This window comes from Galleria mellonella, unplaced genomic scaffold (assembly GCF_026898425.1).
Source record: "Galleria mellonella isolate WM207_F2 unplaced genomic scaffold, CSIRO_AGI_GalMel_v1 utg32, whole genome shotgun sequence".
NCBI classification, from domain to species: domain Eukaryota; kingdom Metazoa; phylum Arthropoda; class Insecta; order Lepidoptera; family Pyralidae; genus Galleria; species Galleria mellonella.
The window spans coordinates 4,298,688-4,320,404 of NW_026442075.1; the positions used below are offsets into that span (position 1 = coordinate 4,298,688).

Consider the following 21,717-nt stretch of genomic DNA (forward strand, 5'->3'; position numbering starts at 1 on the left):
ATTTTTGAAGAGTGATTCGAAGAGGATATTGAAAGAAGTTGCTTGTTCAACAATTTTAATAGAAATTATGCAAACAATGTTCAAGCAACCATGGAAAGAATTCATTTCAGTAAGTGCTCAACTATCACAGCATTGCTTGCTTCTCAAACATACCAAGGTACTACAAGCTCTAAGGAATTACAAAAATAACATTTCATCATCATATCAGGCAGTAACTGTCCACTATTGAACATAAGCCTTCCCCATAAGAAAATTTTTGCCAGTAGTTGCCACGTTTGGCAGGTGGATAGGCAACCACAGTTAGGCTTTGGTGATGATTAAAGAGGAACGCTGCTGCCCATAAATAAATAAAGGCAACATATGCGAACCTAGAATACACGAATTTGGATATACTTAATTATGAATTGTATTAAAATATTGATCGTTTTGATAATTTGATATATATTAATAAATCATTTATATACCAATGGAATGAAATATTATTAGATTTGTAATTAATTATACTTACGCTCAAATAAATTTATAACGTTAATTGATTGTTATTCTAACGATGATATTTTTAAACCTTACTAATATTATAAATACGAAAGTGAGTTTGATTATTGTCACTTTGATGGTTCAAGCATCCAATAATTTTCTTTTAACAAATAAGTTACTTAAATTGAAGGTCAAACAAATTAAAAATGCAAACAATACGCGTAGTAGTAATAGTAGTAGTAGCACTCAACAAAATTTTGTTATATTTATGAAAAATAATGAAATGAAATTTTACGGTTTGTTTAAAACAATTTCGCGGAACATTTTTTAATTTTGTTTTTATTCAATCGAATGTTGAGATTCATAGTAATTTATAAAATGCCTTTTAATTTTAAATTTGAACATAGATCTATTATAAAATAATCATATTATTGTATTATTATTAAAGGTCAGTTTTCAAGGTTAATTTGAATTTGTACTTAAGTATAAGATAGAGAATTTAAATAAAACAATAGAGAAAAATATAATAATAAAGATCATTTCCAAAATTAGACCCATTAAGAAAGTGCTCTTGATGTGAATGGATTTATACGGAGAATCGTGCTCGATCGGCAATTGTTGTATTAATATACTCTTCCATTTAAAGTATTTATATATATTTATAAGTAGGTAAAGAGAATTCAATATTTAAATATATTTAAATCGTTGTAAAAAGAATAAAAATATCACACTATCTTTGGAAATTAATATAATTGTTTTAGATTTATAAACACGATTTTAAAAATTAGTAAGGTACGAGGTTTGTCCGGAAAGTACGTATAAAAGTTTTTTAAAATTTTTATTTTACAATTATTCAGGTAAATCAATTTTATATATAATGCACTTGTGCCAACGCCGTTTCCACTGTGAGAAGGCTCCGTGAAAGTCCTCTGGTTGTAGGTTTCTCAGCTGCCCCGTCGTAGCTTTTTTTATCTCCTTTATGTCCCCCCGATGCCGCCCCCGAAGTACCACTTTGGTTTTTGGGAACAAGAAGAAGTCACACGGGGCCAAATCCGGCGAATCGGGGGGGTGTTCGGTCACCGTAATGGAATTTTTACTCAAAAACTCACGGAACGATCTTGGCGCAAATTTTTTTCATTTGAAGTTCGTTTCTTAGAATTTCGTGGACCACGGTTTTGCCCAAATTAAGCTCTTCAGCCACCTGTCTGACCGTTAAACGACGGTCCCCATTAACACAAGTTCGAATTCTTTCCACGTTTTCGTCGGAATGTGAAGTGGAAGGACGTCCTGAACGTGGGTCATCTTGAACGCTTTCTCGGCCCTCTCTGAATCTTTTTAGCCACTTGTGGACGGTTGGTTCCTTCACAGCATCATCCCCATAAACTGTTCTGAGATCGGCAAAAATTTCACGGCCATTCTTAGTTTCGAGAGAAACTTGATTACGACGCGCTGCTCTTCAACGGAAGCGGGCTCCATTTAAGAGGTAACTTCACAGATAATTCGCCCGCACGGCGGTCAGACCAGAACTGAAGCATTGTTTAAGGAAGGGGTCCTGCGCTTACCTGGCCTCCCCACTCCTCTTTTCGCATTCCAGAACACTTTTATACGAACTTTCCGGACAGACCTCGTATTTTACCATAATGTATTTCTCACTAATCTCTACTGTAGTCAGCATATCAGCCTTTAACTGTCTACTGCTAAATATAAGTCTTGCTCTCGGAGGGTTTTGCCAGTAGTTGCCACGCTTGGTAGGCGGATTGATAATTGCAGCTAGACTTTGGAGATGTTTTAAGAAGAACTCTGCTGCCCATCCCTCGCCCTCTCTTAGTCGCCTCTTACGACATCCACGGGAAAGGTGGCCTATTCTATGCTGGGACCACACGGAATAGATCTTTATTGTAGTGTTCGTATTTAATTACCTTACTTGTAAGAACTAATAAAATAATAACTATTCTTTGAGAATCGAAAGCATAAAATACCCAGAAATTGGGCAACTGGCTCGCAATTATGAATGGTGACAGGGCAATCAGGATAATACAGCTATAGTTTAACAATTACTCGTGATTTTATCTTAGGTATGTATATCTAATTATATTTATTTCTTATTCAAAAATAATTAAAGTTCCAGTAATTCTTTATTTAAAAATTAAACTCTTAAAGAAAAAAAATTAATTAAAACTATGGATGCTGAATAATTCATTAAATAAATTAAATCAATAGCATTATTATTAGTAATAGCTTTGATCAACAGTTATAAATTTGGCCAACGTTGAAAAGACCACGAGAGCGAATGATATTTATTATGTTCAATAAAATTACATAAAAAAGCGGTTTGAATAAGAAGCCGTAACTAAAGCCATTCGTATAAAAAGGTGTTTGTAAAATTATACTTTCAAAAAGCCACAGCGTACAACGTGGCAACGGGCGAGCGTTAACAAAACCTTATAAAGAATTCCATAAATATGTATCGGCCGTGTCGCGTCAATCTATAAACTTGGTATTTTGCGAAGGACTTATGAATTATTACAAAGTTTATGATGAGAAGGAGGAGGAATCAGCAAATCGTAATGAGTTAACGCCTTGGTAAAATGCAAATGAATTTGATGGCTCGGTGGGTACACGACGAGGAATAAAGTTGTATGGAATGCCTCCTCGAGTGTACTTTATAAATGTGGATTATGAGTTGCTATTATTAAGGCATGTATATGTAATTTTTAGATAAATGTAACTTTTTAAATGAAAATTATGTTAGTAATAGTTTTTGATTTTATATCACTTTATTCAATGGGATCACTCAAACATAACATAGTGCGTTGACGGTGAGAAAAGTTTTTTTGGATTCTGCCATCCCAAATGAGACATAAATATGTTTAGTTACAGCACTTAATTTTTTTTTTTTTTGCGCCATATTATATAATACCAAAACATACTATATATTACCTTCTACACCACATGAATATTTAATATCCGAACTTCGGGGTGTTTATTCATCTCTCCAACCTTTAAACCGACACATAGCATGCGAGCAGGTTGTATGGCAAAGACACTAAATACAAAAATTTTAGTGATTCGTCTATATTGTTATCCGTATTTATTTCATCATCATCATCATATCAGTCTTTAACTATCCACTACTGAACATAATCCTCCCCCTTGGGGGGCTTTTCCAGTAGTTGCCATGCTTGACAGGCAGATTGGCAACTATAGTTAGGTTTTAGAGATGTTTTAAGAGGGACGCTGCTGCGCATCCCTCGCCCTCCGTTAGTCAATTCTTACGACACCCACGGGAAAGAAAGGAGTGGCCGGTTCTATATTGGGACCATATGGCTTAATCTATTCTTGGCAATGCCATATCTATTTATTTATTATTATGATCTATTTCTATTGTGAGAGTTACGATGCCCCATTTCATCATCACTCCAGCAAAGTTATCTTTTACAATGGAAAATATACCGTCATAAAGGACGGTCCTAAGCCACCTATATCCCTTGACTCTCTACAATCTTTTTAAACGCCCCGCTTTATCCATGTGCGGACATTTTACGAGTATATGGCGTTTACCTGTATGGGATTGCAATAGAAAATCTTTCTTGATTATTCGTTATTTATACAGACATTAATTTAATTATCATATTAGGTATTGATCTGATTTCAATCTTTCATTACATCATTTATATTAAATTTTGACACTACAAAAATTATCGTGTTTTTTTTTTTAAACAACTGAATAAGAATGGATCATTCTACTTGTAACTTTACTTCTCAGGTACAATGTTGGGGACAAATTGCAGACTCGAAGTTTTTACTATTTCTCGTCAGACTTGATTAAATTTTGTGTAATGACTTGTATTTAAACCCGATGATCATGCAAAATTGTGAAGTCTAAGAACTGATTTAATGAAGATGGCTATATATATTCAGCTATAGAGAAAATGCCATACTGTAATTGATTTCATTAGATTTGACTCTATTAAGTATGCTTATAGCTAAGTAATCTAACAGATCGTGTAAAATAAATGTTTATATTATTTTGAAAAAAAAAAGTTACAGAGTGAAATTAAAATAATTTTAAGAATTTCTTTACCAGAATTTTATCATTCTCCATTAAATGTACATAGATTAGTGGGAGAGGCTCTAAACTTTTTGACATTCTTCAGTTTGCATTTCATTTTAAAAAGTTTTACTTTATTTTTTAAAAGAATCATCATCATATCTTCCTTGAGGGATTTTGCCAGTAGTTGCCACGTTTGGTAAGCGTATTGGCAACCGTAGTTAGGCTTTGGAAATGTTTTAAGACGACGCTTTTAGGACGCTACTGCCCATCTCTTGCCCTCCCTTTGTCGTCTCTTACAACACGCACGGGAAAGTAAGGTTGGCCTATTCTTTGCCGGGATTACACTACACTATATTTTTTAAAACGCTACTTATGATAAGATATATACTAAACTTATGATTATTAATTATTTTATTCTAAATTCTGTTTGGAAATTGTAAGAGTAATAAAGAATGTAACAAGATAGGCGCAAATCATTAAAAGTTTTGTTTCGTGTTTTGTCACATCCAGTGATCTAAGGTCCTGAAATACTTGTAGCTACACTTTGTAGTCAATATCTAATCAAATTTCCCGTGTTTATTATTTTCTTGGATGAGTCATACCCGTCTGTTGAATACCAAGTATGAAAGTACGTTGATTTATTCAAACTAAACATAAAGTTATAATAAATATGAATAAAGGAAGTATTAATATTAATTTTTCAATTTTGTTCTAATAATATTTCAGAGTTAGGAGTTCCGCTACATGATTGAATCCGAAATGAGGATATTCGTAAAAGATCCTGCGACAGAAATAGATTAAAGGATAAGCAAGCTGAATTCACAATGGCAGGCTACATAGGTCAAAGAGCCAAAACCAATGAGAAGAAAGGTTCTCGAGGTGAACTTTATATTGAAAAATTATGTAGGACACCCCCTAGTTGTAGAGTTGGATCTCAAAATATGTATTGCAAGGAGTCTGCAAATGCATATTTTTTATGGTAATCTGCAGGGGAAGCCTATAGTTTAGCAGTGGATGAATAAACAATAAATAATAGAATATAGCTTGAATTAACATGTGGGACATATATAAATAACATTGGAATCAGCTAGTGAACGTTATAATTTATACATTATTTTAATATCTATATTAATATCTTGGGTAAAATAAAAAGAAAAGAAAATAAAGAAATTAAATAAAAGAGAAAACAAAAAATAAAAAAATAATAATTATCACCTTGATATGAGTAGTGTATTGATGACTTATGACGTAATCAAGTAATTTGAAGCTAACTATAAGGTCCAGGCTGATGGCAGTGTTGGGAGCCGAGTCGTTGAGCTTTCTAAACTATGGTTGAGAGCAACGATGGCTGACTTATCCACCGTAGTCGTCAAGCTGCTTGTGGGGACTGGTCTACTCTTATTTGCTTGTTTATTTCACATTAAATTATACATATAAATAGGACTCAATGCTAATTATAGTTACATAATACAAATAAATATAAAATTATTATGTACATCATTGAATTAAAATAAGTAACTGTAGAGATTCATTAGGGTTTCTTTTCAGCAGATAATAAACTTAAAAATCTCAAAAAATTACGAAATTTGAAAGAGCTTGTAAATAAGTCTACTTAAGTAAAGATTATTAAAACAAACAAATGCATGTAATTATTAGAAATAGTTCTAATAAACCAAGAAAAAATCTTTAATATTATCTGTGAGATGACAATAGATATATAGGATTATACCTAAATAACAATATATAATAAATCAGCCACATCTCACATCCGTCAAAAACATTGTTTCCTTTTTCCTTATGTCAATCAAATCACATTAGAAGACAGAAATATCATCAATGTATGAGTGAGTGAAACAGGACTTTGTAAAAACACTAAACGAGATTAAAAAAATTACGTAAAATTGCTATTCAATTTTGTACTCTATCACTAAGGCTATAAAACTTTCAGCATCTTTAGAGATAATCTACTTCTTTTTGTCAAGATTTTTTCCCCAAGTTGTCATTTTCCGCAATCCCGACGTGATTGATCACGTTGTTTTTAGTCATCGCTAATATTTAATTTACAGCGATGATATAAATATTATCAACATAATATTAAATTAATGTACCCAAACGTTAAATAGATCACAGTTCATTAACCTACTGGATCATTAAAAATGATAATCTCAAAGTACTTATATCTCCAAAAAAATTATTTACAGATGAAAGAAAGACTTTTAATACATTTTATTTTAAGTAATTAAACAATACATTAAATAAAGTATTTATTTGTTCACCCAAGAAGAAATTTTAAATATTTTTTTTATCTCTAGTCTTTTTTATCTTTTGTACCTTATTAATATATTTAAATACTTTTTGTGATACAATGTAACAATTTTTATTGATATATTATATACTAGTTATTTTCAACAACTTCTCCTGCATAGTTATAATATAAAGAACTTATATAATTTATGGATTATCTGTGTATTCAATCCTATTCCTATTCGATCAGCTGATTAAGTATAATCGAGTAACAAACAATCAAACATATTTACAAACTTTTACAATAGATTTTAACTAACAAAAAATATCGTGAAGTTACCTGAATGTTTGTTACTGAATCGCGCATGAATGGTTCAATGAATTTGGATGCAATTTGGCACACGGATAGGCCATGTATTGTTCTGTATAACATAGGATTTTTTACTCCGTTAACGCTTTCACATGGTTTAATTTATTACAACCATAGTTCATGTAGTTAAATCACGAGTATTCAATAGTTGTTGAATAAATTATAGAACAATGTTCGTATATTATTTGTTATTGAATCTGATAAAATTGATTTTATCTTATAGTAACCGAATAGTACTGTGTAGCAAAATATGATGCAGAGCTAGTACATTAAACAGTTGATGATAATAATGATGACCAATCATACTAAGCCTTAAGCCTGATTTGCACATTCATATATATATATATATATATATATATATATATATATATATATATATATATATATATATATATATATATATATATATATATTTTTTTTAATGGGTGATAATGGAATGGTATCCCTACCCACGCTATCGGTATACACCAGTTTCGATTGAGGATAATTTTATATCGTGACTCAAGAATTGTTCACGACGGGTAACCACGTGGAGGTCGACCTAATAGAGCATATTGCTAGCAATGGGGCAATCAAACTTCATTGCTAACAATCTCTTTCCCTCCTATAGATACATATTAACTTGAATGAATGAATGAAAACTCTTTACTATTCTTTTCAAAGAATAATACAGAAAGACATTAAGATTAACAATATGTGCACAAACAAAAATTAATAATTAATAACACAAACTTACAATGAGCGATCTTATCGCCTAAATAGCGATCTCTTCCAAACAACCTTAATATAACTTTATATACAGATTTGTGTATAAAGCTACGCGAAATAGATAATAAATGATAATTAAACAAATAATGTTAAAGAAAGTACTTATTATTATGCTAACATTATCCTTCAATCAAAAGCTTCTAATCTTAGACAATTTGAGAAGAGAATTCAAAGTTCACTCACTGTTGTTACATAGACATCATTTGAAGAAAATATTCATGTGAATAAGTTTGGAATATTATGTAGGAGTAATTTTTAAATCATAAGAATGCTTTGTAAACAAGATACAATTCTGTGAACATGAACAGTACCATGGACATAACGGAATATACTGTTTCGACTATGATACCCTCACGCGTTGCCATTCTTGAGGACTCGAGTGTTATTCCTCTGTACCCTGTAAATTCACTGTCATATTTAACCCTTCAAACCGAAATACAGCCATGCAAACAGAACTGCTTCACGGTTAAAACATGAAATGGACAGAGGTGCCCAAGCAAATTACTTTTCTACAAAGTCCCCATCTGGTGACAACATTTCGTGTGACTGTACTATCGTATTACTGTCAATGTTTTTTTAGATATAAAATAAAAATTAAGTTATTTTAATAAACAGTTTCTTCCTATGTTATTCTCTTCCTTTATTTCCAATTTTATTGTTTTAAATTTAGAATTCAAAATAATAAAATTTAATTAAAAAGTAGGTATAATTATATAAAAATTAATAACCTTCTTTCGCTTTCAATATCTAGAGGAAACCGATATATAGATATCGGTGCCAAACCGATATTACCCATTCCTATTAGTGTTATCTATGTTGATAAATTGTTAATAAGTAAACATTTATATTCACTGTTTATAATATACATCTATTTTAAAATAATAATATGTACTAGAGGGAGAGTAAATAGAAAAATCATTATATTGATCGCTATATTTCGGTTTGAAGAGTTGTATATAGCAGTAAAATTACAGGGTAAAGTCATAACACTTTAGCCCTTAGGAACGGCAACGCATGGGAGGTATCACTGTCGACACAGTATAGGTACTCTGTAATGTTTAAGATACAGTTCACGTTTATAGTCGACGTTTATCACATTCTATCAGGCGAACTGTCAGTTTACTTATCAAAAAATTACAAAAAAAAAAATTATCAATATTCGGCATGACAACTACACTCCAGGTAGCTATATATTTAGACATCATTATATTGATCGATTGGTTGTAAAGAAAACGAGATCGTTTGTCATGAAGAGGACACTAAATGTATCCTCAATAAACGAGGATTATTTACGGTCCACTTTCTACTATTCGAGCAGAAAAAACACATGAAAAGAGTAAATTCGCTAGACAGACATTTAGAGTAGTCTCGAATTGAAAGATCATTAATTTTGTTTTGTTGTAGAACGTCTCTGTAGTGAGATACTAAAGAAGAATGTACTGTAGTACTTAATAGCAAAGATTCTAAACTTTAGATACTGCATTAATTCTTTCATTGTAAAACTATTTGGCCTCTGGTGTAAAGATCTGTCTATATACTTTACTAGCTGCTTCGTGCGATCCTGTGTTAATTTTAAATATAACTTAACTGTGTACCAAATTTCTTTCGAATCCGTTCAACTGTTTAAACGTGATTTAGTCAGAAACATATTCTCATGAGTGCCATAAAAGGCACTAAAAGAACTTATAGTCGAGGAATGGGCAGCGTTCTTCTTAAAACATCACCAAAAGCCTAACTGCAGTTGCCAACTCGCCTGCCAAGCATATATTACGAGGACTTTGGTTGTGTAGTAATTTACCAAACCAACTTATCTTCAAAATTGTATTAGTTTGGATTTTTTCTATGTATATACATATACATAAAGAAAAAATTTACGTACATAAATACATACACACATACATATCTGTCATGCCTGTCTCCCATTAGGGTAGAAAAAAGTATTTTTATTAGTTTTTAGTACCCATAATACAAGTTCTGCTTCGTTCTCTCTCGTCTACTTAATAATATGTCAAGAAAAAAAATGACATGATATTAATAGATACAGTTGTTATCATACAAATTGGCTAGTCTTCAGTCTGGTAATTGCTTTTAGTACGAGAAATTATACAATGAACATATTGTTTTAACATAATTTGTACAAAAGAAAATTCTAAGAAAACATTCGTCTTATCCAAGCCATCGTTGCGGCAAATTGAATATTTTGGTAGCTTTAAATAGATGACACTTTATTATAATAATAAAAATGTATTAGGGGTTTGTTACATTGATTTAATTTTATTCTGTAACATTAAAAGATAGAGTAAGAAACAGTGTGATTAGAAAGAAGTGAGGATTGAAAGATGATGTTGTGAGAAAAATCAAAAAGGGAATGTTGCGCCATTTTGGCCATTTGGAGAGGAAGCATAAAAGAAGAATTACGAAAGAGCTTATCGAGCAAGAATGGAGAAGATGTCGGTAGGGGCCTACCTAGATGGACATATATCGACCTAATAGACTACGTGCTGAAGAAGTGCCAAAGTAAAAGTATTTGTAACCGATGAACGTGTATAAAAAGATGGATGAATGTGGAGGAAGCGAAAGAGGTTTGTTCGAACCGAAATCGAAATCGAATCATTTGGCGTTCCATTAATCTGCCAACCCTAATGAGAGACAGACGTAACAAATATGTATGTACGTATTGTATTATTTTAATTTACTCCATGCCTAAATAATTATGGCAAAACTATGAATAGGTTTTAAATAATATAAATAAAATTGAGTTTGAGTTTAAGTTTTCAAAATACAATGCTCTACCAGTATATTATATAATACTAGACAATAGAAATCATCAAATACAATATAGTCAGAACTTAGAAAAGTTATATTTTAAACTAGTTTCTACCTGTTACTTGGTCGGCGAGACCGAAATATTTCTAATATTTCTTTTTCCCTTCTTATCTCAAATAGTAGGTGTGTATAAAATTATAAGATAATTGGTAGATAATTCATACAGACCACATTTCAAGCAAATTAATTGTTATTATAATTATAAAATCATTATAAATACCAAGAGGTGGCGTAGACAAATAAACATGTTATTAAATTAGGTATTATTTTACAGTTGTCCTAATTAACACCAAGAGATGACAAATAAATAAATTTACTTTTACGTTTATAATATAAATAATATTTGTGAATGAAACCAGTCGTAACTCTTTAAATAGAAAAATAATCATGTTATTAAATTAGATAATCTTTTACTGTTGTCTTAATTAACACTGAGACATGAGAAACAAATAAATTTATTTTTATATTTATAATACTAATAAAATTTCAGAATTAAAACAGTTTGACTCTTTAAATAGATAAACGTGTTATTAAATTAAGTACTATTTTACTGTTTTTCTAATCATTGGTTGTTTTTATTATAATTTATTTTATTTTAAGTGCTATTTCATTAGTATTCGTGAATTTACCAGTCTTGACATCAAATTTAGTAGCATTAGTATTCAATACTAATAATACTAATTTAATAGTCAATTTTAACTAAAATAGAATTGTTTATATATAAAACTTTAAATAGAATTGTTCAATATGATGCCCACAACCACCTTCTACCATCGTACAGCTCGTCATCGACAGGGAGTTCACCTCCATCACCTTAGAGCCTAGATGGTCATACAGTGCGCTTTCAGAGATATCTCCTCCCACGAATACTCAGGTTACAGAATAAGCTCCCTGTCGAAGTTTTTCCAAATACTACAGCATAGGGTTCTTCAAAAAAGAGATAAAGAGGTTTCTTCAGGATCGGCAATGCGCGCGTAATGCCTCTGTCATTGCAGATGTGGGCTGTATTCTTGTAAGCCAACTAAGTGATATAAAAAACTAATAGAAAGACAAACATTCCGATTCAAACAACATTCCCTCACTTTCTTTGAATTCATCAATCTATTCATACAAGTTCCACTTACGAATACTTTTTCTTAACCCTTTTCCTATATTTCTCACCTATTTGGTCAATTACGTCCAACTGGGACGGTCCCTATTGACAACCGTAGGTATAACTTTATATAATTGAATCCAAGTTTATGGATACTTAAAAAAATATTTTCCACACCTTTCATTGAAGTATAAAAAGGATATATTTATATCCATATAGTTAGTCTACTTATATTCTGTGACTGGCCAGGTAGAATTAGATTAAAATGATTTCTTCCGTTTTTGCTACAAAAATATTTAAAATACTGTTTATCTAAACAGTGTGTAACAGAACTCTACCTAAGTGATTAATTATTTTTTAGTCCATTTTATAATGTTTATTTATAATTTTGTATCAAAATCTATATATTTATTGCAGTGTTATTTATTATTTTAAATATATTTCAATTTTAATAAGACATTTTTTTAGACATAAACAGAAGTTAAAACACGCTTTTGTAGTAAAATATCTAAACCTATATTGAATATGAATCTATCAGAACTTTATCTTTTCTGTGGTAAGACGGTGTTTATGTACAATATGATCTATCTGTGTACTATTTTTTTTATTTGCTATGCTATGCTCTTTAAATATTCTTTCACTATTACAAAATGCATAAAAATTCGTTCAGATATTTAATCTTTTGCCCTCTTGACTTTGTAACAGTTGTTACGTCCCTAGCAGCAGATACCAATTTTGCACTTTTATTTATCCTTTGATATATATATATATATATATATATATATATATATATATATATATATATATATATATATATATTATAATAAATAATTTTGTTATAGTCTAATATCTATGTTAAAAGTAAACGCATCAATGTTAAAATTATGTTCATAAATCTGTACTATTTATAAAAGGATCAGTAATGATTACGTCTTCTAGTTTTTTTTATATTTATGACTATATAAACTATTTTTATACTCTATTTCTATGTCACAACTGAGTTAATGCAGTAGACAGTTAAATAAACGAAAAAACTAACATACAAAGAAACTTTTTTTCTGAAACTTTGTATTACAGATTTATTTGGAGACACATTTACATTCAAATTAAAAGTAGGATAGATGAATAAAAGAATAAGAACCAATAGTTGTATTAAATAATTATAATTATTTATTCCATCGAAATGACTTGTATGGAATATTAATTTATAAACCTATTAATCTAAACTAATAGTAAAAGAGAAATAATTTGACTTCTGGTTTGCAATAGATAAACTTAAAAAATACAATTATAAAAAAACTTTCATTTAAATCTACGTTATAAGCTAGTAATATGGCTGTATTTTATTTTAAAAAAAAGTACGAAGCTGGAGCGAGACGCCAGTAATTATGTTTGTAGTTGATAGGTCGATAAAAGTATTAAAGAAACCAAGTTATTATTAAAATAGCTAGACAAGTTATAGACTCAATTTGTTTAACTTAATTTACATAGAAGGGGACCCATTAGCTCCCGTTCCCGTAGGAGTCATATTAAACCCTTTTTATACATATTACCATAATATAATACTAATACTAAAAACGTAAGAGTCTGTAAAGATGTTTGCATATTTAGTTAGCCACGCATGATATTTCATTGAGAGAGAAGACTCATCCTGGATTGATACAAAAAATATGAGCTAGGTTTTTTTTTATTTACTTATCATGCAAATACGTACAAAAAATTTAAGAGATTTTATTACCATTTAAACCTCTTGGGTTTTTTTATGGGTGAAAATGGTATGGTTACCCCGCCTGCGCTAACGGGATACGCTGGCGGAGCACCAGTGAAGGGTGATTGATGAGAATGAAAACAGACCAGTTAGCCTATCATGATGAATTCATCAGAAATTAACCATAATAGTTTCCAAGGGGAACCGCGAGGAGGTCGACCTGGTTGGGTATATTGCTAGAAATAGGAGTCTTAGTCTCCATTACTAACAATCCTTTTCCCCCCTAAATCTCTTGGGTTTGTGTAAAGGACATAATACTCATTTGATTGAGCATATTTGAATCAAACATGGCAGAGGGCGAACACACTACCATTACTCGGAATAATTTGATTTGATGATAGTATTTCCTATTATTGGACGTCGAAATTCGAAAATTAAATTATCAAAATATTTTATTATCGGCTAGATTGGAACTCATCAGCTTAAGGTTTATGTACAAAGTAAATTAATAATTAATTACCTTATAATCCCCAAGATCAGATACTGAGCATGTAAGTACAGCTTCCCTTCCGAGGGCGACCGTAACGTTCTCTATGGGTCCAGTGAAATCTGGTTCTGCATCACGCAGGGACACAGTGGGACCCACTCTACTAAGCGGCGACGTTGTTTGATGCCGCATACTGCTTTTCACAACTGCAAAGAAGAAAATGGTGATACATAAAAAAAAATATTTTTGGGTTGTATATTGTTCACAGGTTGGGGATATTTTTGATATTTATATACAAAAAATGTAAGGAATTGAAGTCTAAAAACGCTACTAAAATAGTGGTTTCAATTAAATTATGTACACATTTCTCACTATTCTATGTTTGTTTTACAATTTTCTTAAGAAAGTCGTGCATAAAATAAATATAAACCACCGAGTCTAGTTAATGCGATAATGACTAGATATGATGGTTCATATTTATTATGTAATGAAATGAAATTAATTTATTTTGTTCAATTGGAAATTCTTTTAAATGGATGAAAATGGAAAGGCAAGCCTATCTGCGCTGCTATGAGACTACGCAAGCTTGTCAAAGATAACGATTTATTATTAATTAAACACAATGGCTTGTAGAGAAGACGCATGAAGTTCGACTTAACAGGGTAACATATTTATATTGTCTAGTTAATTTATTATAACTTATATAATTGCTGGGTTACAGGGTTTTATTTCAACATTTCTTCTACCAAGTACTAAGTACTATTAGTCGTCTCTTACGACATCATGGGAATGAAAAGGAATAGTGACGCAATATGTTTTTATTCTGTCACCACACAGAAGTATAATTATGTTACGAATTCGTACAAGGATAAATGCTGAAAATTAATGTTCACTCCTTGGGAGAAAACCCACAATATGCAGCACATAAACTAAATTATATTCTTCTGTATTGTATTAGATATATTATTAATTGTTGTCTAGATATGTTACTGTGTACATTTTTGGGCTGTTTATATATATATATAGCATAAAAATAATTTATTAAGGTTATTTGTTTTAAAAAGTAAAATCATTTTCGTTTGTGAAGTTTACAATTGTTTGAAATTTTCACTTTTTCTATTCTATCTCATTATCATTGTTTTTAAGTTATCATGTTATTGTTTTAGTATTAAAAAATGACTACGAATGAAAGGTACAGTATACATATATTGTTATATCTATGGATATGTTAAAGTCTATAAGCAATGGTTAACATTTTCAATCAGTTTATAAAGGCGTCAGCATGTTTACCATTTCATTTAACAAATATGAAAAATAAGTAAAATCTTAACATCTAAGTATCTTTAAAACATTCACATTTTAATTTTACTAGGAAAATTTTATTAATGGGTGAGATAAACACAAAAGAATTAATTATTAGAAGATTATAGTAGACTGGCACGGTATAATGCGCTTCTAGTTATTCATTGTGGTTTGGATTTTGTTGTATCATATTTCTACCTTGAAAATAGGTAATTGGTATCATTTGCGTAGGTAATTCTTGCTCTCATACTACGATTTACGTAACAACAACAATAAAGTGGTGAAAAGACACTGAAAATACGTTTGTAAAGTTTGAAAAGTTACTGCCACGATTTTTTATTTACACTAGCTGACATGATAGACGTCGTTCTATCAAAAAAAAAAAACGTGTAAATTGGTAGGTAGGAACAATTTGTATGAGAAAAAGATAAATGGGATGTTTCCGTTTTTCTAGGCAATTTTTCCAATTTTCCTTTTCATAAGAACCTTCCTCTTCATAACAACCTTCTATCTTACGAAGAGAAAAATTGAACTACAACATTTAGCACATTTTGGACATCTAGCGATTTTTTTATTTTTATAACTTAACCCCCTATATGGTCCGCATTAGCCGTGTAGGTCCCTACATAGAATGACCTACCCCTTCTCTTTCCATGGATGTCGTAAGAGGTGACTAAAGGAACTTAACAGTCGAGGAATGGGCAGCGTTCCTCTTAAAACATCACTATTGGCGAAACTTCCCTTCTGGGGAAGGCTTATGTTTAGCAGTGGACAATTAATCATCCAACATCCAGACGTTTGAGCAGGATTGAGTAACAAGCATTGAAACATATTGCCAACAGTTATAAATAGAAATATTTCAATAAAGAGATCATTTTAGTGATAAGACCGTCTTTTGTACTTCATAAGTGTAATATTACTTTTGTATTATTTCTTAAGTAGTACAATAAAAAGTGGATAAATAAAGTCATAAATTGTGTCAAAATATTCGGACATATGATACTGATTTTAATTTATTCAACCTAATATAAAAACCACGCCAAAAAATTTCCCCTATCCTACATTTAGTTTTGGGAAGCAACCTGTCACTAGACCTATTGTAGTATTTTGACAAATTATCACATTTTTTTTTCATTTTAAACATGATGATACAATAGGATAAAACATTCCCAATAATCTGTGATTTCGTGATATCCCTAGGTATTTTACGAAATCCCTGATATTCTTATTTCCCTACGACACATATACAGAATATGAAAAACATTATCCTTTTTGTTTGATAGTTGGATATATATATATATATATATATATATATATATATATATATATATATATATATATATATATATATATATATATATATGTATCATTATATAATATAATATATAATTAAATATTTTATAATAATAAATCAGCAACTGCCATTTATTAGGCAACGTTAATTCGCGTAATATAAATTATATAAGTTTTCCAATTATAACAAAGTATTAAAGCAAATTAATGAAAACTTGTTCTGAATGAAAATCTAGGAGTTTAATTAGAGCAGAACTACCTATTTATGGGAATTTATGAATTGAGGCTAAAGACATAATTTTAATACTTCATTACGAGTAAGTATATAGCAATACAACTTCGATTAATTGCTTTTGGTAAATGTAATTGTATTATAGATTTTTATATACCTATGTACGAATACTCGTTTAAGATGACATTAACTGACATTGATAAATAATATCACTGTATGTCGTGTGATCTTGGCATAAAATGAGTCACTGCTTCCTTTTTCATGGGTGTCGTAACAGGCGACAAAAGGAACTTAATGTCTAAAGAATGAGTCGCAGCATCCCTCTTAAAAAACCATCAAAGCTTAACTGTGGTTTCTAACCTGCCTGCCAAGCGTGACAACTACTGGCAAAACCCCCTAATAGGAAAGGCCTATGTTCAGCAATGGACAGTTAACGGCTGCTGGTGGATTGGGAGCAAATAATAGCTTAAAAGAAAGTGTCAGTACTAAAATGAGAAATGATGCTATGTTGGTTCGGGCATGTGAAAAAAATATTATATCACAGGTTACTCGTAACAAAAGAAATAAACAATGTGAAAGTGGAAGAATACAAATACTGATGTATACCTAAACAGAGAGACTGTGTGCTGTCTAATGAAGAAGTCAGAAGGTTTAAAAGGCCTTTCTCATACGAATCACAATTGGATTTGTTTTGCATAACTCGCCGTGTTTAATAGACCTTTCGTACAGAGGGTATCATATAAACGAAATAGCGTATGTATATCAACGGATTATACAAAGCAAATACTACTATGGTTCGTATGGAGCAGGATTTTTAATACCGCTGAACATAGGCTACCCTATAAGGGGGTTTTGCCAGTAGTTGCCACGCTTGGCAGGCAGGTTGGCAATCGTAGTTAGGTTTTATTGATGTTTTAGGAGGGACGCTGCTGCGAATCTCTTGACCTTATAATATAATTATCTTATTCACCCCTTACGAAATATAAAGGAAGGAGTGGCCTATTCTATGCTGGGACCGCACGGAGAATATGTTAATGTTGCCTTATTATAAAACAAAGCCATAATAGAGCGGCGAATAATGCAACAAAAATATATAACCTCCCGTGTCGATCGTCATACTTTTTCATAACGAATCGATTTCATCCCTTTGTTCAGAGCAATGTAAAGGCGAGCATTTTTATTGCTTCTATCTCGGCTCATCCACGAAGATATAGTGACCGGACATATAAAGTAGTAATTTATGTGACACTCTCTGAGTGAGGGCTGTGGACCTCTGACCCTATACGCCTATTCAAATTAGAAAAGCGATATATGCTTCCAGTTGGGTAGGTCCCCTCAGTATTTCATAGCTCCAAATGTGATTTCTGACGCACGATTAAGCAAGAGATATGGAAAACCCGTGTAGGAAAGTAAAAAAAAAAACCTTGGAGAAAAAACTGAATTTGTGACAAGCGGATGTCATTGTTAGTTTTAATAATTTATCTTTTTGTGCATAAATTCTTTAAATACTTTTTTGTTTTTGACGAGACTGGTAGTGTTCAATACACGCGGGTTCGATCCTCGCTTCATACATATTTGTTTTTTATTTTTATTTACAAAAAAGTGGTTAAATGTATCTGTTAGTTGTCTAAAGTATATTTGGATATATGAAGACAATAAAAAGATATTTCATAAAAGGATTTTGGACATCACAGTGTTTTGTTTGTAATGCTTTATTTAAAAGTAAAATCTTTAATTAATTAATATTAAGTATTCTGTGATGCTGTGTGGTGCCAACATAAAATGGGCCAACCCTTTCTTTCCTTTGGGTGTCATAGAAGGTGACTAAGGGAACTTAATGGTCAAAAGATGAGCAGCAGCCTCCCACTTGGAACATTATCAGTATAATTACAGTTACCAACCCGTCCGCCAAGCGGAGCTCCTACTGGCCTCCTTATAGAAGACACGTATGTCAATAGTGGATAGTTAACGGCTGGTAGGATAATGATTCTGTGATGATCATGATATAACTCATATCTGTGGGCGACGTGACAGTTGCTGCTTTCGATCAAGGGTGTTGTAGGATATTTTACCATACTAAATATAAAATAGTAAATATAAAACAATAAGTTTGTTCAAATAGTTTTTACTTTGATTTTTATATATATTTCATTTAATAGATTAAGTACACGTGCCTTCTTATTTAACAATATTGACTTTTTATATGTCCACAATAAAAGTAATACTAACACAATCTGTGTTATCTTTGTGATCTATCCAATATCTCCCTGTTATGACAAAACGTACTTGAGCCTCAATTTAGCGGAAATGTTCCGTTGGTTTCGCCATTTTGTATTACAATATTGCTTGTGAACAAAATATCCTTGTATCACGTAAAGAAAAACAGTTGTGTTTTTATTTCATTTAAAGATAATTAATATTGCTTTTTTTCCATTTATATATAATTATGAATTTTTATAAATATAACTATTAATAATAATATTTATTATAATGTTCACAGTACAGGCGATGAATAAAATTTTTTATTAAGTGGGCCTGTTTTATTTTGGTATTTCAAATTGTTACAAACTAAATATATCACATTATTATACATACATGTGTATATACATGTAATGATACTTATTTTAATAATTTCAAAATATGTATTATAAAATATTTTGTTGAATTTTTAATTATTTATTAAATTGAGCAGCGTGTTCGGTCGGACGACAGTGTTGCCATATTTATAAAATATTATTTTACACGAACACCCACGTCATTTTAGAGTAAGTTATAATTAGTCTCGTTTTCATATCACATTTCTATAATGTTCTTAATTAATTGTAATTTTGTTGTTCAACTCACCAAATTAAATAAGGTAATTGAAATTAAACATGTCCCTTTGATGTTCATAATTGAGGAGTTTAAACAAATTAGATAATGTTAGAGAAAAGAAAGGAGAAAGCAGCGTTATTATTTACAATGTATGTGGGTATGTTGTATTTAGGTAATTTAAAATTAGATCTTTGTCACAACTCTAGAGTATAAGAACAAATGCTTGGGAAATATATTGTAATTCAAACATATCATATATACATATATCATATACTTAATCGATTTGTTTTCACTTTAGCATTCCTATTTTTTCGCAAAGTATAGAATGAAATTAATAATTATACAATACGCTATATATAATAAAATATACAGATAAATTAAGTATTTAAAATGATATAAGTAATAATAAAGTTTAAATATATAAATTCATTTATAATTAATATATAGGTTCAAAAAGTATTTTAATATATTTTTAAACCTATTTTGTTTTGTAACAGGAAAATTATAATTCAAAATTAATATGTTACCTTTTGTTCGCTTTTTAATTAATTTTATATATATATATATATATATATATATATATATATATATATATATATATATATATATATATATATATATAATAAAAATTAAAATTATTTTTAATTATTAATTATTTAATTCAAAATAAATATAAAAGAAATAATAAAAAAATTTTTTTACAGAATGTTTTTTTTTTACAATTTTGCAGTAAAAAAAATCAGTAATATTGAAATAAAACATTTGTTTTATTACTTTTTAGTTAGAACATTTTAAAAATTGATGATAATTTAAAAATTGTCCATGATTTTTTATTATTAATAATGTAGTTTATTTACCTATTGATAGGTATATTATGAATCAAGCATTACGAAATTGGAAATCGAAGCTTTTTGAAGCGCAACACAAAATCGAAAACCGCCTGGGGATCCTAAATAACTCCATGAGCAACATTTCGCAAAGTTGAAATTGCCAAAATTGAACAGCACGAACCGATATATTGGAATAAAGGTACAATTTCTAATTCTGTTTTACAAATCAAATATGCGTTTGTGTGGCTGTGTTTCAGTTTGAAGGGCAGTGAAATTACAAGGTCTGGAGACATTATTATACCCTTAGTGCTTATTGGCAACGCTCGTCATGTACCATGGGCATGACAGTATACTCTGAGATGTACCCATTGTCATCATAAATATATAGGTATAGCAGGAATAACAGTTCATGACAATAGGCGATGGTTGCTATTTTTCATCAGGTCGTCAAGTTTCCATTCTAAGTTTCATAAAAAAAAAATACATTCCGTGTAAATATTATTGATTTTATTTTATGGTTTTGTTTTTAATCAAGTGATATTTTTAATAAATATATTTGAGCCTTCACAAAGGTACGAAAAATTGTAGTCGAGTTTTATTTGGTAACATGAAAATTCGTATTGAAAATTGACACGCTTTCTCTTGTTCGTATTAATTAAATCTTCGCCATATATTTTATAGGTCTCGTGTATATTGATACCATTATAAATTTAATAACATTTCTTTATGCAATAAAGCCTTAATAAACCTGATTGCTATATCGATACCTACTCAAATTTTGCAGCTTATATTGTGTAAAATAATTATTCCCACTCAAAGAAGTAAAATTTTTAGACTTAATTATAAAGTTACTCGTACTATTAATCCGACGATTGGTTAAGATCTGAATGCGCCTAGAAGTAATAAACGCATTCACTTTTCTATATAAAATATAAGAAAGGATTTATAATTTTACTCTTTGTGTAGAGTACACCTGTTTCTGAAATTTAATTTCCTTTACCTGTGGATTTTCTGCGAATAGTTGTTTAGGAGCGACAAAATCGCATTACGTTCCACAATAAGTTTAATCTACCCGATTAAGGTCCTATCTTTGTAATATTAGCTTATGATTTTTTATGTTATTTTGTTTCTTTCGCAGCATTACACACTTAATTATGGATATAGTAATAAATGAACAAAAGTTAGCTAACTCCCCACTCTCCGCTATATCACTGCCCTT

At 30.4% G+C, this 21,717-nt stretch overlaps 1 protein-coding gene across 1 annotated transcript in view; it reads right to left on the minus strand.

Moving 5' to 3' along the window:
- Positions 1-21,717, minus strand: part of LOC113510820 (protein amalgam-like) — a 135,339-nt gene that overhangs the window by 27,103 nt on the left and 86,519 nt on the right. Inside the window, exon 3 of the mRNA XM_031907271.2 lies at positions 14,061-14,233. Coding sequence (XP_031763131.2) covers positions 14,061-14,233 — 173 coding nt within the window. The remainder of the gene's footprint in view (positions 1-14,060; positions 14,234-21,717) is intronic.